This window comes from Vipera ursinii, assembly GCF_947247035.1.
Source record: "Vipera ursinii genome assembly, chromosome: 17".
Classification (NCBI taxonomy): domain Eukaryota; kingdom Metazoa; phylum Chordata; class Lepidosauria; order Squamata; family Viperidae; genus Vipera; species Vipera ursinii.
Window position 1 is genome coordinate 3,337,734 of NC_139530.1, and position 17,853 is coordinate 3,355,586.

Genomic DNA, 17,853 nt, shown 5'->3' on the forward strand with positions numbered 1-17,853 from the left:
GAGACTGCAGTGCTGATAAGGCTAAGAGTAATTCTTCTGCACAATAAGCAAATCCTATCAAGAGGAAGAAGCTAGTCAAAACAGCAGAACCACCCACTGCATCTGGACTCCAACAAACCTAGTCTTTTTTTTTCTCTCTTCCCCACTCAGGCTGTAAGCGTTTGAGTCTCTGCCTTAAGAAACAAAAAAGGTTTGACTCCAATAAAGTTAGGCTTAAGGATCAAAGGAGGAGAAGGGGAGTTTTCTAAGGGAAAAGAGGTGTCTTGTGTTCTGAAGAACATAATCCAAACTCAAATAATTCGGTTAATGACCTATTCCTTCTTATCTGCAGGGGCCAGATGGCTAGGAAAGACGGTGAGGCATCTAATCCCCTAAACTTCTTGAAACCAACCGAGATTTCTGGGATTGGAGGGAAAAAAGCCATGTAGTCTGGAGATTCTCCAGAAGAATCAAGGATGGGATGCATATCAATGAAAGGACATCTGCATTCCCAGATTCAACACCTGGTTCTTCCAGGAGGCAAGATTTGAAAAAAAAAATTACAATTCTGGATCATTCTTGAGCTAAATGTGCTCTCGGGGGTGCGCACATTTTGGATAGGAAGCGACTGAACCAGAACAACAGGTAATTGTGTCATCTACCCAGCCATAACGTCCTAGTCTTTGTTAGTTAAGGATGGAACTAACAAGGGAAATTCTCCTTTGGGTCTCTTTTGGGGCAAGTTGGAGAGGGAGGAAAATAAACCACAGATGGCAATACATTCCACCCTTTCACTACTACAAAGCAAGTTCAGAAAACTCCAAGAGGATTGGAAAGCATTCTGACAACGAGGCAGAAAAACGGAATCTTCTTCCACGGATGACATCCAAGAACTGGTTTTAGGCCTTGGAGCTGGTCACCGTATTGTTTTGAATTTCGTTTTGGAAAAAAAAATGAGGCCATAAATACACTAAATACCCATTCTGTGAAGACCTCACATTCATTTCCACGACACTAGGGCTCTCTTCTTTATTGTTGACCCCTTGGGTTGTTAAGGGACGCGGTGGCTCAGTGGGTTAGGACACTGAGCTTGTCGATCAGAAGGTCGGCAGTTTGGCGGGTCGAATCCAGAGTGCCGCATAACAGAGTGAGCGCCTGTTACGCGTCCCAGCTTCTGCCAACCTAGCAGTTCGAAAGCACGTAAAAAAAATGCAAGTAGAAAAATAGGGACCACGACGGTGGGAAGGGAACAGCCTTCCATGCGTCTTTGGCGTCTAGTCATGACCACGTGACCACGTAGACGTCCTCGGACAAGAGCTGGCTCTTCGGCTTTGAAACGGAGATGAGCACCGGCCCCTAGAGTCGGAAACGACTAGCACGCATGTGCGGGGGAACCTTTACCTTTACCTGGGTTGTTAAGTTCTTTGGTCTGGATTCTCTTTCCTACATGTTTGTTTAAACCTCATTCAGAAATAATGAATTTGCTGTCTATAAATGTTGATCACAGGTTCTCCAATGCCAGGAGCCAGATTGGGAATGTGAAAATGCTTCATTATATAAATATGCCCCTTCTTGGTAGACTTGATTTGTGGGTACCTTTGTATGCTTGCATGAGACTTATTGATGATCGAAAATGCACCAGGACTGGGCGCATTCATTGGATGCAGCAGTCTTGTTCTCAAGCCAAGATAAATACAATTTTCCCCCCTATTGTATAATTTTGCACATGGCCTAAAGGTGGCACTGTTAGCCTTCTCTCTTTTTCGTTCTCCCCCACCCCCACCCCACCCCTTGCAACCATTTCTCAGGGAATAATTGTTCCCCAAAAAAGGGAGGGGGGGAAAACTGAAAAGGAGGAAGGAGGGTGAAATTTTTCAGACATTCTTCCAACACATAACCCACATACAAGGCTAAGATTTTTGGAGGGTGTTTCCCCCCCCTGGCCTTAAAACTCTCCCTTGGGATTATCAGGGAGGTCTGGAATGAGAAGAGTGAAGGGGTCAAACCAATACATAAATAGGATCTGTGCTTACTGGTGTCCCAGATAAACATAAATATTCACAGGTAAATTTTTAAGCCGACAAAGTATAGATGCACTTGTTGGAGTACGATATCTTCTTTGCTATGCCTGATGTATCTGGTTCTGCAAAGAAAATCCTTGTGCGTTCTTAATACTGTACTGAGTATATTTTGCAACTGTTTCTGATTGGTGGATCTTCAGGTTTTGGCAAAATGAAAAACAAGACACTTTTCTTATGAGCTTGAAATCTGCATACTTCTGTGCTGGATTGATCGATTGATTGATTAAATTTATATGCCGCCCTTCTCCCTAAGGACTCAGGGTGGCTCACAACAATAAAAAAATCCTTTTGAAGACAAAAGGTATTCAGAAAAACTCATAACCAGTTGTCCTCTCTGTATAAGATGTTAAGGAAGTAAAATAATGTATTAGAGACAATCGAGAGTGCAGCCAAGAAGCAGGAAACCGTCAAGGTTTCGCCACCTGGTGATTGTCCGGGATTTTGCAAATCACAGTACAGAATGTTTGCCCTAAATTGAGTTTTATTTCCTGGGTTCATATTAAGACACCAACCCACAAAGCAACTGGATTGCCTTAGTTCTCCGGACATAACTTACCCACCCAATCAACTTTTAAGAGGTTGGGCAAATGCAATTACTAGGTTGACAATGATCGGGTGAAATCTACTGAGTAAACAAGAGGTCCAGGATATGGAAAGGCCTTACGGTAAAGAGAACAACGCAGGGCCCTCAGCTCCTCTTTGCTGCTCGTTCTAGTTAATGCCACAGCCAGCAGCAATTCTCCAGGGCATTTCCAGAGTTGCCTCTAACCTCTAATCAGGCTAACCGGATCGCCAAAATTATTTTCTCACCGTGCACCGAATCGTAAAAGAAATCAAACTGTTGGAGGTTGGGAACAACACACTCAACTCTGCGACAGCCACAAAAAAAAAATCTCTAAAGCGAATCCTCGCTCAGCCATTTGTCTGAAATGGTATAGGGTTTCCTGCCTTAGCAGGGGGTTGGACTAGATGACCTCCAAGGTCCCTTCCAACTTCTTCTTCTTCTTCTTCTTCTCCTCCTCCTCCTCCTCATTATTATTATTATTATTATTATTATTATTATTATTATTATTATTATTATTATTATTATTATTATTATTATGTATTGCCTTGTAGAAAAAGCGATCCTTAGATCCCTCTCCCTCCTCCCCACCGCCCCGCCGCCTTTTTTTTTTTGTTGTTGTTGTTGTTCCATCCGCTGGCCCTCTGCAACCTTGCCTGCCTCCCCTTTGGCATCTTAAAAATCTCCGTTCTGTACTGAAGGTTGGAAAATAAGAATAAAGAATAAAGAATAAGGCGCAGGGGCGGAGTTTTCCCAGGCCTGCGCTTTCACACACCCCCCCCCCACCCCCGTCTAAGCTCGCAAACCGCCAGGAGCTTTCGCGCCTGGAGCCGTGCCACCCCGGCGCTTCCTCCCCACTCCGGGGCCGAGTGTGCATGCGTGTGCCTGTGTGCGTGTGTGCATGCGTGTGTGCGGGTGTGCCTGCGTGCGCGGCGCAGGAAGCCAGAAGCGCTTTTGGCACGTGCTCTCGCGAGCCGGGAGGGAGGGAAGGAGGGAAAGAGGGAGGGAGGGAGGGCAGGGAAAGCCGAGCTTGCACCCGCGCCCACGGCCCGTCTCGCAGGGTGGAGGCACGACAACATTTGGCGGCTGTTTTAGCCTCCGGGGGGGGGGTGGGAAGGGAGGAGGGGGGAAGAGAGAGAGAGCAAGCTCCTTGATTGACAGCTGCGAAGGCCGACAGCCAATGGGAAGCAGGTTGGCTTGCAGCCGTGCCCCGATTGGCTGTCGGTCTGGCAGGGCTTCGCGTGCCGGGCAGCTGCTGCTGCTGTTCTTCGCGGTTTCTTTTCTTTTTTTTTTCTCTCCCCCATCCCTCTTTTTCTGTCTTTCTTTCTTTCTTTCTTTCTCCTCCCTTCCCCTGCGCGCGTGCGCTTTTACAACAGCTGGAGGGAAGTGCGGGACTGTCTCCGTCCCGGAGCATCGCGCAGCCCCCAAAGGCGCTTTTGCCTGGGTTGGTTTAAGCCAGCGTTTCCCAACCTTAGGAACTTGAAGATGCGTGGACTTCAACTCCCAGAATTCCCCAGCCAGCATAGCTGGCTGGGGAATTCTGGGAGTTGAAGTCCACGCATCTTCAAGTTCCTAAGGTTGGGAAACGCTGGCTTAAGCACCCACCCAGCCCCATAGAAGCGGAGCTCTATGGCGGACCCCCTCCGTGCGCTTCGCTTCTGGCTAAGCCGGGACGGCGTCGCCAACCAGATGTGCGGTGCGTGGTGGGCAGCGAGATTGATTGGCTTCGGAAAGCCAGGTCCGGGCGATCGGAACCGGAGGAAGGGGGGCTTTGAGCAGAGCAGGAAAGTGTCCACCGACTATCCGTTGTTGTTTTTTTTGCAAAGTAACCCCCCCAGTGTGTCTGCAAATCTAAATAACGGCGGGGTCGTTAAAGCCGAAGGGGAGAAGAGACGCGATCCGCAGATACTGCCCTACGGTGCCGTACGGCCTCCGGGGGTCCCCCCCCCCCGCTTGCCCTAGGGCCGAGCGATTCAATGGAGGGAATGTATTACTCGGGAGTAAATACGGTGCCGTACGGCCTCCGGGGGTCCCCCCCCCCCCGCTTGCCCTAGGGCCGAGCGATTCAATGGAGGGAATGTATTACTCGGGAGTAAATAGGCCGGTTTCCCTTCCCCACCCACCCACTGTTGGAAAACCGGACCCCTGCCCAACAGAGAAGCCTAGGTAGGAAGTTCATTCGCGTGGGCAAAAGAGAAACCCCCCCCCCCAAATACAATCAACCTGCCCAACCGGTAAAATAAAAATAATTGGAACAGAATCCAATACAGGGAAGCCACCGCTGTACTTCTCCTAAAATCGGGGTCTTCTCCGCTTTCCCCCGATTTTGGGGAGAGCCTCTTTCTCTCTCCAACCCCCCCACATCCCTCACGTCGCCTCAGCCAGCCTTCCTCACTTTTAAGACACGGATCAGGCAGGATTCACGCGTTCCAGCCCGGATCGCGCGGGATTTTCCTTAACTGGGCCACGGAGAGAGAGAGAGAGAGAGCTCTCGAGTTGGGGCGGCGGGTCCTGGAAATGGGGGGTGGTGGTGGTGGTGGTGGGGGAAATTCGCCCGCTTAAAACGCCCGGGTTCGACCCGAGCTTAGCGATCCTATACCTACAGACGTGCACGGAGGCACCCAGGTATCTAAAGTTCGAGAAGAACGGGTGGCGGTGGGGCGGAGTGGCGGGGGGGGGGGCGGGAATAGCAAAGCAATAAATTGGAGAGAAGAGGGGGGGGGACAACTCTCGGCGCGTGACTGACAGCTCGCGGGGGCGTCGTCCAATCGGCGAGCCCGACGGGGAGAGTCCCGCTTCCCATTGGCGGACGGGAGTGTGGGAAAGAATGTGGAGAAGGTTTCACACGAATGGGGAGCTGCCGTCGGCTATATAAGGCCAGGGGGGGAGCGGCGCGCCGCAGCCGAAGCGACGGGAGCTTCGGAAGCCGGAGCCGCCCGGGAGACGCTCTCGCCAGTGGCCGTGGCCATCGCTTGGCCCCACGCAGCCCTGCCTCGTCTTTGGGGAAGCGGGCCCGGCTTTACGCCCTCTAAAGCTCCCGTCGGATATACAGTGGGGTCCCGCGCCAAGTGGCCCTTGATCCCGCGTCTCCCTCGCCGCCTTTCGGCCCCCCACCCCCAGCTCTCACCACCACCAACCCACCACCACCACCACCCCCGCTTGTCCGGGTGAAAGGACGAGGTTACCAAAATGCCAGCCGACACGATGGAAAAACCCACCGCCTCGCCGATCGCCGGAGCCCCGGCCAGCGCCAGCCAAACGCCGGATAAGCCCAAGAGCGCCAGCGAACACAGAAAGGTAATTTCCCCCCCCCCCCTCCATCCACCCACCCCGCTTCGATTCTACTTGGAGGTCCTACTTAAGCGCAGGCACGGATAGATAGCTCGTTAGCTCTCCCGCACCCCCTCCTCTCGATCGGGGCTGATTGACACACGCCCGCACACGCACCCACCCGCGCTTCCAATGATCTGAGCCTTTTTGTCTGCTGAGATTTTCCGCCGAGAGAGAGAGAGAGAGAGAGAGAGAGAGAGAGAGAGAGAGAGAGAGAGAGAGAGACGGCAGAAAGGGAAGGGGGATGCGCTGGTAGGGAAGGAGTGGGCGCATTAGAACCGCTGGTAAATCAGGGTGGGAAGGAAGGAGGGTGCAAGCGAGGGCAGCCTCTGGGTAAAGATTTGTGGAGTTGGCAGCTGGAAGCCCACGCACAGCAGCTTAGTGATTTCCTCCCCAGTTGTCACTTTGCAAGGCTTGGACAGAGAGAGAGAGAGAGAGAGAGAGAGAGAGAGAGAGAGAGAGAGAGAGAGAGAGAGAGAGAGAGAGAGAGAGAGAGAGAGAGAGAGAGAGAGAGAAAAGACACCTTGCAAGGCTAAGAGGTCCACAAGTTTGCTAAGCGCCCTGAATCTCTTTGCCAAGGGAATTTTCCCCAGCTGCAGGATCTCAGTTGCAAGGTGTGGGGAGCGACCACCACCACCCCGACATTCCCCATGATGCCTGCTTGGTTTTCTAACCTTTCTCTCTCTTTCCCTTCCTCCCAAACAGTCCTCTAAACCGATCATGGAGAAGCGACGGAGGGCCCGGATTAATGAAAGCCTGGGCCAGCTCAAGACACTCATCCTGGATGCGCTGAAGAAAGATGTAAGTTGGTGGGGGAGGGGGACACAGATTGCGTGAGCAACCCTTGAAGTGGGGGAGGAGGAGGGAGGAGCCTGGGATCCCCCACAGTTTTAGGGCTACCTGAGTCAGTGTGGTTCAAGGGAGCTCACCTTTCCCCTCCCTCCCCCCCCCTTTTTTTTCATTTCCTCCAGAGCTCCAGGCACTCCAAGCTAGAGAAAGCAGATATCTTGGAAATGACAGTGAAACATCTGAGAAATCTCCAAAGAGCCCAGATGACAGGTGAGTAGCAAACCTCCTGCCAACTTAAGAGTAAGGTGTTTTGCCTCCTGGGGGGTGGGGAAAGGAGATACGGTTTCTTCTCCTCCGTGAGGAAGAAAATAAAAGGCTTATAGAACATGGAAAATCTAGCTGTCTTTCCAGGGGCCACAGAGTTTATATGCTCTGCTCTTGCTTCAAAGCATATACTTGCAATAATCATCTTCGTATCCCCAGCAAGGCAGGATAGAAACTTGACACGCCAAAAGGTTTTGTGGTTTAGCAGGATCTGAAGCCATCTTCCTGGTCCAGGGGCTCTGGGAGAGGGAAGGGAGTAGGGGGGGGGGTTGGTTGGTCGGTCCTACGCCATCCAGAAAAATCCACAGCTGGCCAGGCCTTCAAGCCAAGATCATCTACCCCCAGATCTAAGGCTACATTTAGTAGGAGGCCGTCTGACCGGAGAAAGGGAAAGCAATTTGTCTCCAAAAAAGCAGTTCTAGTCATTAATCCTTCACCTTTTTCTCCCTTGGCAGCTGCTCTGAGTGCTGATCCTACCGTCTTGGGCAAATACCGGGCTGGATTTAATGAGTGTATGAATGAAGTCACTCGTTTTCTCTCCACCTGCGAAGGGGTGAACACAGAAGTCCGAAGCCGACTTTTGGGACACCTTTCAAGTTGCCTGGGTCAGATTGTGGCCATGAACTATCCACCGCCGCCACCACCCCCTCCCCCTCAGGCCACCGGTGGACAGCCTGCCCATTTGGCGCAACCTTTGCATATCCAGTTGCCAGGTCCAGCAGCTGCAGCTGGAGTTATGCCTGGCCCATGCAAACTTAACCCCAGTGAAGCCTTGTCGCCCAAAGTCTACGGAGGCTTCCAGCTGGTGCCGGCGACCGATGGTCAGTTTGCTTTCCTCATCCCTAGCCCATCCTTCCCACCTAACGCCGGACCGGTGGTTCCACTCTATGCCAACGCAAACATGCCTGTTTCGTGCAACAGCTCCACAGCAACTCCTTCGGTATCACCGGTGCAAGGACTCACAACTTTTGGGGGCAGCTTGGCACCCGTTTCTCAAGCTGGAGGAGAACGCCATGAGACTGTCTGGAGACCTTGGTGACTTCCCTCCCCACAAAAATAAAAATAAAAATCCTGACTGTTTTCAACATTGGTTCCGTTGTATGGAACCTGGATCTCTATAGTTTTCGCTGAATTCCTCCATCTTTTCCCCCTCCCCCAACCCCTCATATTTATTCATTTCCAAAGGTTGGGATGCCACTTTGTATTTTTCACCCTTTTTTTAAAAGAAAAAAAAAGACCTTAGGTGAAATGTTTCTTTTTTAAAAAAAGAAAAAGTTAGTTTTGTATCAAATATTTGCCATGTACTATGCCAAAGCTTGTTTATGTCTGTCTCGAGACTTTGTTTTTAAAAGAATGCTGGAAGATGTTTGTACAAATAAAACTTTCTTGAATTAAGAATGCTGTTGTGTCATTGCCAGAATTAAGAGTGGGCAAGAGTTAAAAAAAAAATCAGCAGACTTGGGCAAACATGATTTGATTATTTGTGCTGTCTCTCCCTCATTAGGTGCATCACAGATATTATACAATGGAAGAAGGATCGTAGGCACCCTAAACAAATCAAGAATGTAGAAAATGTTTTTGATTGGACTACAATGTTCCAGCTACATTATTAAAGGTCCATTTTTTTCATGGAGAAATACAAAATTAGGGTGTGATTATCTCAAGAGGCGTTCCCCTCTGTGAAAGAAATGGGTGGGGAGCAGTCTTTCCCAAAGTATGTTATAGTATACTTGCAAAATCTAAAAGGCTTTATTTTTTTTTGCTTAAACTACTACTCAGATTTAATTGGCTAATCTTAAATAGGCTTATACGGGAGAAATTTGCCACACCATGCAATTAATGTCCATAGACATGATGGGCAAGCCATATTTTTTCCCTAATTTGGCAAGAGCTGCTTCAAACAACTGACTGTTTCCATGCTTACAGATTCCTCTTTCAAATCACAGAAAATTGATTTTCAGGAAAATAAACTTGCTTCCCTTATATAGAATAGAGATGAAAATTAAGTCTTGAGATATTAGCAAAGTTGACAACTCAAAATGTTAGTCCCCCAAAACCTTGGGTGCCCTCAACAAATTCAAAACTTTATTGTCAAACAGTAAATGTTAATATGCGGAAAGGAAAAATATATTCGTTACTGGAGAATCATTGTGTTAAGTATCTCTAATTGAAATTCACTTAAAATGAAGATTAAATTTCAGCTTTGGTCCTTTCAGAGCGCAGCTTCCAAGTGCAATCCTCTCTAGGCTGCCAACCAGATCTGGCCTGCAAAATTGCAGATGACCATTAGATGGCAGTAAAGATAAATACTAGCACCCCCTATTGGCCATCCCTATTTATGTAATCCAGATCTACTAACTAGAATAGTAATTTCAGAATGGGAACTAGGGAAAAACAGGGTTTTTTCCCCCTAGCATATACTTTTCGAAAGGTTTTTAACTTAAATATTCTTCCATTCTTTCTAGAAAGCGGTTTCTGACTGGGGTCTTGAGCAACAGTTAAGTTCTTATAACTGATTTAATCTGGTTATTAAATTAATCCATTTTCCGGCAAATAACAAAGGTGCCGTAACCATGCAATATCTTAAGCCACAATATAAGCAAGGTTAAAATAAACCACATTTATCATGTATATTCAGCTACTGTAGTTTTTGTCCACTTGGTAAGCATGATGCATGACTGCAGCTGCCTTACTTATACCACTCTACAAAAATAGCCAGTGAGACATAGTTAGTGGCCATCGGCTGTATGTTATCCTCCCCTATTTCTCAAAGTAGGGACCATGTACCATCTGCAGTTGTGGGCATGAGAGCTATAGAAATTCTTAATTTTCCAGTTGCAAAATATGTAACCTGACAGGCCTGTACTATTTGCCTGGAAGGCTGAGCCAACATTGCCTTGCCCAGAAGCTTTTCTGCAGCTTTTTATCTGAGGTATAGAAAGATGCAAAGCAGCGTAGAAAAGCTACAGCATTCCCTTAGTCTCAGAAAAGTCAGATTTATCTTCTCTGTAAGACAGATAGATGCAAGACCTGAAATGGGTATGAAGGGAACCAGTATCCCTTGGCTGAGGATGGGGGGGGGAAGAACCGAAAGAAAAAGGTTTGATTTGACAGGTTGTCCCATTCCCTGAAGCCTCATAATAAAGTACGTGATGTTTGCTTTCTCCTCAGTTGCGGAACTTGGTATCAAATGAGCAATTTCTTGAGTTTGGAAAGGAATTGTTTCGGATTGAAGACTTGGGACAGAAGAGAATCTTTGCATTCACACCTTCTACACAAAAGCAGCTATTCTTGTTACCACAATTCAACTAATCCTGTGTCACAGATGAGGTTGGCCGGCATTATCATGATGATGAATGCCTGCCAGAAAGCAGTTAGAAGATTCTCCTTGTCACTTTCCCCCCCTCCCTCTGAAGCAAATTAAGCCGAAAGACAGCAATGTCATTGAGTAAGTTTTGTGCCAAAGTAAGGATCTGAAGATCAGTTCTAAATGCTTCATCTTAGCCTACTACCGACCACGTAAATTGGGTGCTGTGAAATCTACGGTTTGGAGTCACCAGCTGATTATGAACCAGACCCAACCCACACACAACCCCTGGATGCATGCTTGGCCTCCTTCTAGCTCTGCTTTTTTTTTTCTCCCTGGCTTGGGTGGAAACAGGAAAAGTTACTCTCCCACCTTGTGGGATGGGTAGCTGAAGAAGAGTTTCTGGGCCTCTTTTGTGGGGAAGGGTAATTAAAAGATATAAAAGGTCTCATTGAATATGCAGCGGGCTCTTTTGCAAGGCCGAGGGGTCTATTGACAGTCTGGGCCCTCTTCCTCCTTCCCTCCCATCAACCCCTAAGTAGCCCCCTTCTCATTGATTGGTGGAGGGGGAGGCGAGATGGACTCTCCAACTCAATAGTGTTGTAAATTCAGTCGGTTGCCTCCTTCACAAAGCCCTCCTCATAAATGAGAATGATTCAACTCTGTTCTTCCTTTCCGCCTCCCTCCCCACCCCCTTCCCTGTCAAACCTCCCCCTCCCTCTGCCCACTCCGCTCGAAGCTTCATCCACACTGCAGCAAAGAGGCCAAAGAATTGAGGAGAAAACCATTTTGCCACCCATTATGACACGCACAGCATGGGAAGAGCAGCCAAAGGGGAATAGCGTCATAGCCAGCCTGTGGAGAAGACGGGGGTATTCCCCCAAAAAAACGGCAGGGATGGGAAAAGCTGTAAAAACGAGAGATGCTTTAAAGTGGCAGCTTGACGACAACCACCACAAATCCCTTGCAAGGCATTCATTTCAGAAAAAAACCTTACAATAACCATCTAAAGTAGGTCAGGTAATTCTTAAACCCCACGCAGGCAGTCCAGGAAGCGTTCTGTCACCCCAAGCAGAGAAGGGGAAAGGCAAAAGTGATTTGAAGAGCCCGGTCCTCGAGGAAATGGGCAAAGCGGTTAATGGGCAAAATTGTCTTCCTTTAGGTTCTTTCTAGAAGGAGAAAGTGAAAGGAGAGGCTGAAAAGGTAAAGCAGAAATCCAACCAGGCTTAACGGGAGATGCAAAAGAAATGGGTGATTACTGGGAATCATGCTTTTTCCGTCAGCGCGCCACAAGTCAGGTCCAAAGTTTGTGATGGTCCCACCTTATGGTGCACTAAATATGGGGTTTATCCTCAGAGCACACAGTTAATCACTCACAGTGCTTACAGCACATTTAATCCACAGGAACATCTGTTTATTTATTTAACTGTATTTTTATCCTGCTTCCCAGGCAGTCTGTTCTCCCAATGTACTTTCAAGTCTCACAGCAGCATTCCGGGGAAACGCTTCACAGCTTCGTTAAATGTGGTGGTGGTGGATATGGGGGTGTGCGGAAAATCTCCCTCTCGTGCTATTAGACCAATGCACACATATTGCTATAAGAATGCCAGAACCTAGCTGCAAAAATGTGGTTGGTCACTAGAAGGCAGCAGAGAGAGGTAAAAATTTATTTAGGATAGGCCCGTCACTGGGAAGAATGTAAAAAGGCATGTGGGAAGATCTTGTTTGGAAGGGACGTGCTGCGGTCAGACAAATTTCCACCAAACTGAAAAAGGAGGCTGTCATTGTATTATTTATTTGTCAAATGCATATAGCCACCCATGCACGGGAAAGGAACACAGGCCTGCAGAGATCTCCCATCTGATCTACGGTGGTCGACACGGCTAGGTTCAAATGTAGCAAAGGTGCCACCCTCGTTTTGTCTAGCTTCCTGTTGTGTGAACCCAGGCGTTAACAACGAGTGGAGGAGCTCTGCAACATTGAAAGATTCATTGGAAGCGCCAAGTCAGGAATCCATCCTACTGTTCTGCACGCCAAGCCTCTAAACGAGTCTAGGGTTTCTGAAGCGGGCGCCAAGGTCGCTGGGGACGATGGGGACCGCATCCACCCATCTGGAGAGCGGTAGGTACCGCAGTGATGCGTCACCTGTTAAAAGAAGGCCTAAGGCAGCGTTTCCCAACCTTAGGAACTTGAAGATGCGTGGACTTCAACTCCCAGAATTCCCCAGCCAGCATAGCTGGCTGGGGAATTCTGGGAGTTGAAGTCCACGCATCTTCAAGTTCCTAAGGTTGGGAAACGCTGGCCTAAGGTGCCTCGGGGGTGCCGGAAAACCTCAGCCAGGCAGCTTTGCAGGAGCCTTCTTCGCCTTGAAGTGAAAGGAAGGCTTTCCCCAGCCAAAGCCGTGCGGCGGGGCCGGCTGCCTTGGAGCCGGCGGATGCGCTGGGGTTTGGCGGCCGCCCCATCTCTCCGCCCTGCCGCGTGCATTTGGCTGAAGGTCGTGAGAACCGAGCGAGTTCTCTCGCTCCCTTCCTCCGCAGGGACTGCGCCCGGGCGCGCCGCCAAGCCAACCAGAAATTCCCTCCTGGGTTGGACTGTGTGCGGCGGCTGGCTGGCTGGCTGGCTGGCTGGCCGTCCGCCCTCCCTCCCTCCCGCCCGGCGCGGGTTCTTGGCGAGCCGACGAGCCTTCAGCCGCCCACGCGGGGCCGGGCGCTGGAGCGTTGAGGGAGTGCCGGAGCCTTCGCCTGGCTCACCCCGCGGCTGGGTGGGCCGGCCTGCTGGAGGAAGCCCGCCGCGGGTGGAGCGCTTGGCGCGGCCAGCGGAGCCGCGCTGGCTTGGCGGAGCGGGGGCGGCTCGCAGCTGGGCAGCCCGCGCCACGTCGGCCGGGCCAAGCTGGCAATTGGGGGGCGCCGAAGCCTGCCCCAACTTGGGGGGCTTTCTTCCCACGCCCGGATCCCCCCCCTCCCGTACAACAGTCTCGGGAGTGGGCGGCTGGGTTGGCGAGAGGCGTGATGAAGGCAACTGAGTCGGAGTCCCCTGCCCAGCCGGGGACGAGCCCCGACGCGCGCTCCCGACGCCTCCCCAACCTCTCTTGTCCAAGGCTTTTAGCCCCGCTTGTGCAGGTTTGCACCGAGCCCCCCCCCCCGTTCTTGGAAGGATGCACAAAAGCCCAGCCTTCCCCCCCCCCGCCTTCTAGAGAGGTCATTATCTGGACTCTCGTGTTTGATCCGGGGCAATAAAGCAGCCCCTGGGAAAAGGGGGATGGGGACAGCTTGGCTTGGAGAGGAGGGGTCCCCGTGTGAAACGGACCTGCCAGGCCTTTTGCAAGGTTGGCACCAGGCCTGGCTTTAAACCAAGAAGAGCACAAGACTAAGCCACCGCCGCCAGGCGCGCCCCCGTGGATGAAACCCGTCTTAAAAATCAGCCAAACCACCCCCTCCAAAGTCCCTTCGGTTGGTAGATGGCAAAGATCTCAGCTTATTTGAAAGATCAATCGCAACAGAGATATACTGTGGAGTGGAAGAGATGGATAGATTATATTCAGAATAAATATGGGACTAAAAAGTTTCACTTAGCATTTGTATAAGTAACGGATTTATATGATGTACAATTAGCTTGTAGTTATTTTATTAAGAGTTAAAGTGCGATAGAATGTAATATCTTATTGTTGTTTGCATATTTTAGATTATGTTTGTTTGTATTTTTATACCCTCTATTTAGCTCTGGGAAGTGGGGGGGGGAGGGGAGGGGAGGGGAGAGTTGGGGAGGTTTGGGGAGAGGGGAGGGGGAGGGGAGGGGTTTTGTATTAAAAATGTACTGTAAAACTTTTCAATAAAAAAAAAAAACAAAGTCCCTTCAGTTGGGTGATTTCTCCTGGCCTCCTCCTCCTCCTCCGAAAAATCCTTAGAAGTTTGGTTGTTTCTTTGGAAACGACATTACAAGGGTAAAATGTCCCTTGTCATCTGCCACGGGGAAAATATCTTGCCCTGGGAAATAGCCATCACCATCATCATCATCATCATCATCGTTGTCGTAATAAAAAAATAATAATAATTCGTGGGAATAATCTACAAGTTAGCAAGCTTGCCTTCCCCGGGGGGGGGGGATCGCTGGCAGTCGAACTGCGTGGTTAAACTGAACAAGCAGAGCAGACAATAAACCATATTTAGGAGGGGAATTGTGCCAAGCACGCAGGGCCCAGCCACCGAAAGGCCTGATCCGAGAAAACCTCTTGCAAGCCGGCTGGCCCGCAGTGGGTCACCGAGAGTGATGGGCAGACCCACTCAAGCCGTTAAATTTGATGAATTGAGCTGAAATGCCCCCACAGAAGCAGCCCGGCTTTCTGAGGTCAGAGGTTCACTGCACCCAAGCTTTCAATCAGGAAGATCTAGTCTCGGACCGAATGGGAGAGGAATGCGGCCTTTTCAAAGGGGGGGGGCAGATTGGCGCCAAAATTCTTGCACCGTTCGGAACAAAGGATGCCAGTTCCCCCCACCCCACCCCTCACTTGAGGCCTGTCTGCCACTGATCGCCCCAGAGAGGGAGGGGATAAAATAAATAAGCCAGCTTGTTTGCCTTCCTTTAAGAGACAGGCCAGGCCAGGTTGAGAGGATTTATGGACAAGGGCATCTGCTCCTGAACTTGCAGATACATTTCCAAGGGAAAGACCTTTTTTTTTTTTTTAGTCCCTGCATCCCAACTTCTCCGAGCAGTGTTCTTTCTGGTGATAAAAGTCTGGAATCTGTCAGATTCCCTTCAGATGTGTCAAAGCCAGAATTCCTGATCCCCTGGCTTTTTTTTTTTTTGGAATTGCCAGGATTTAGCAACAACTGAACTAGCTTTGGTTAAGTTTATTGACTTTACCTTTCTGCGTCCCCAGGGATTCCAGCATCTTTTGGATGTCTTGATCGGGCCACGTGAGGAATATGGGATATTGCATTTAGGCTAAGATTGTGGCAGCTGAACAAAACCATGGCTTGCTAAGCCAAATCCTAGTTTAAGTTGCCTCTCCCGCTTTTAGCAACAGAGTCACTGGGAGTCGTGTGGCATATAAATTTGATTATTATACATTATTATTATTCTCTGTCAACCCTGCTACCTAGCCTCCTAGTTCAGTGGCTGTATTCACACAACTTGTTAAACCTAATTACTAAAGCAACTCATGTTCCAGCTACAATTCAAAGTAGTCCAGTGGCCTGAATTGACACAATGTATAAGCCCCCACACATACCCTCATCAAGCTTAATATTAAGCCATCTTAATATGTTGTATAGTTGCAATAATTATTTGCTTGGCCTTGCTCCATGAATACAATCCTTGTTCCATCTTTCTATCTGAGAAAACCATTTCCAGTCACCTGAGACCATTCAATGCTATCTGAGAAAACTGGATCAAATCTAATTTGGACACCAGGCACTAATAATATGTGTTTTGAAGGAGCTTTTACACTATCCACCCTGCCCCCCTTATTCCATTTGATTAGTAAGAACAGCAGGTTTTCCATTGATTGGCAGCGCTCTCGGGAATGTTCCTCAGCCCTGTATAGAAATGCAAACTATCTAATCTGGCAAAATTCTGACTTCAAAACATGCACCCTAATGCAGTGTGTGTGTGTGTGTGTGTGTGTGTGTGTGTGTGTATATGGGAATAATGACAAAATACTACTAACATGCCTCAACATACAGAGTTTCATTCTTTAGTGTTACTCTGCATCTGCATCCTCCAGAGATCCAGAGTTAGGATTGGTCAGTTTTCTTTCGGAGGTTCTGATTTTCCAATAGATTAACCTTTCTGATCTTTAAAAGATCGTCAGCAAGTGAAACACGAGACATTTTTGGCTGTTCTGCCCAGATTTTTTAAATGCTATTTACTTCTGTTGGGGCGAAAGCAGCCTCCTCGTTCACACCCTCTTTGTTTTAAAAAAGAGACAGTTTTTTGATGGAGAGGAAGGTTGTTTAAAAGCTGAACAGAGTAAAATATCATGGCAGAGGGCGGGGGGGGGGGAGAAGGGGAGGAAGGGAACCACACGTCTGTTCAACAGATGTGAGGGCTGGATGTGCCTGTGCAATTCCTCCTAACGTTTAGGAAGTTTTCTCAGACTACAACATACTTTGACTGATCTGCGGGCTGCGGATGGGTTCACCACCCATCAGCTGAGTGTGGGACAGGTGAAGAATTTCCCCGGCATACAAAGAAGAGACAAGAAAAGCGGTTGGGCCTCTCTTGACACGTAAAGCCAATTAGCAGTGCAGTGAGGCTATGCCAGCTAGCTTGGGAAAGTGTTCTGCTCTCACGTTTATGATTCCAAGAAGCCTTAAGATTGTTGCTGTGTCTGGCTGTCTCAACCGCAGGCAGAATTTATCTCAGGGAGATAACAGCAAGCCGTCTGAAGCAAAAGGATCCAGAAACGGCGCCTTTTGTTGGAGAAGGAATGGAAAATTAGATCAAACATTCCTCAACGGGTTCACTTTTTTTTTACTTAGTATTGAAACCTATTGGCGACTTACTTAAGGGTAAAAAAAAACAACGAAAATGCCGTTCATTTCAATACCCCAACTGGATGCTCTTGTTTCGTATTGGATCTGGTGCCTATTTATTTTGCTGTTTTATTTTCTCCAGAGCTGAAACATGGTGGGTAGATTCGCTTCAGATGCAGAAGCAAATCAATTTCATGCTGGAAAGAAACCATTTAAGAAGAAATGAAAAGTCCTTCCCTCAGAAACCTTTCTCCAAACAAACAACCATAACGCTGAAACTCCAAATGCTGATAGATAGATAGATAGATAGATAGATAGATAGATAGATAGATAGATAGATAATAAAAAGAGTTTAACCTTATTCCTGTTTTTAGAACATAAGGAAAGCTGCAATAGAATTACATTTCCCTGCCTGAATCATAGCTTTCATGATTGATGATCTCAAACTTTGAAGGGAGCAGCTTTTACTGTTAAGGACAGTTAAGAAGCTGGCCCCTTTTTCCCTATAGCCCCCTCCCTCCCCTGTTGGAACTTTATAATAAATGGAAGGAAAAGCATTTTCCACTTGAAAATAATTAAATCGAGAAATGTAAGGTAAACAGGTTCACCACTGTAATACCCATTTACTCAGATATTGAAATCCATTTTTCCCATTTCACACTGCCTCTTAGATAACCCAGTTAACTAAGTCCTCCCCTTGAACTCACACACCATGCTTCTTCCAAAATATGTGGTCAAACTCCACGCTAAGATCCCAGCTGAATTTCAACAGAATTTCAACTAAGCCACAAGAACTTACAAATTTGTTTTTAATCCGATGACTGTAATGGATCTCTCTCTCTCTCTCTCTCTCTCTCTCTCTCTCTCTCTCTCTCTCTCTCTCTCTCTCTCTCTCTCTCTCTCTCTCTCTCTCTCTCTCTATCGGATATATATAAATAAAGGAAAATAGCAAGAGATGTCCCAGCATCTCTAGAAGCCACACAAAATGTCAGCTGAGTTGGACCGATG

The 17,853-nt window shown here is 48.4% G+C and overlaps 1 protein-coding gene across 1 annotated transcript; it reads left to right on the forward strand.

Moving 5' to 3' along the window:
* Window positions 1-5,540: 5,540 nt before the first annotated feature.
* On the forward strand, window positions 5,541-8,548 carry HES4 (hes family bHLH transcription factor 4). The gene is made up of 4 exons (XM_083375468.1): window positions 5,541-5,919; window positions 6,658-6,753; window positions 6,924-7,011; window positions 7,521-8,548. The coding sequence occupies exons 1-4, from the start codon at window positions 5,812-5,814 to the stop codon at window positions 8,102-8,104; spliced, it is 876 nt and encodes a 291-aa protein (XP_083231594.1). The 5' UTR covers window positions 5,541-5,811; the 3' UTR covers window positions 8,105-8,548.
* Window positions 8,549-17,853: the final 9,305 nt, after the last annotated feature.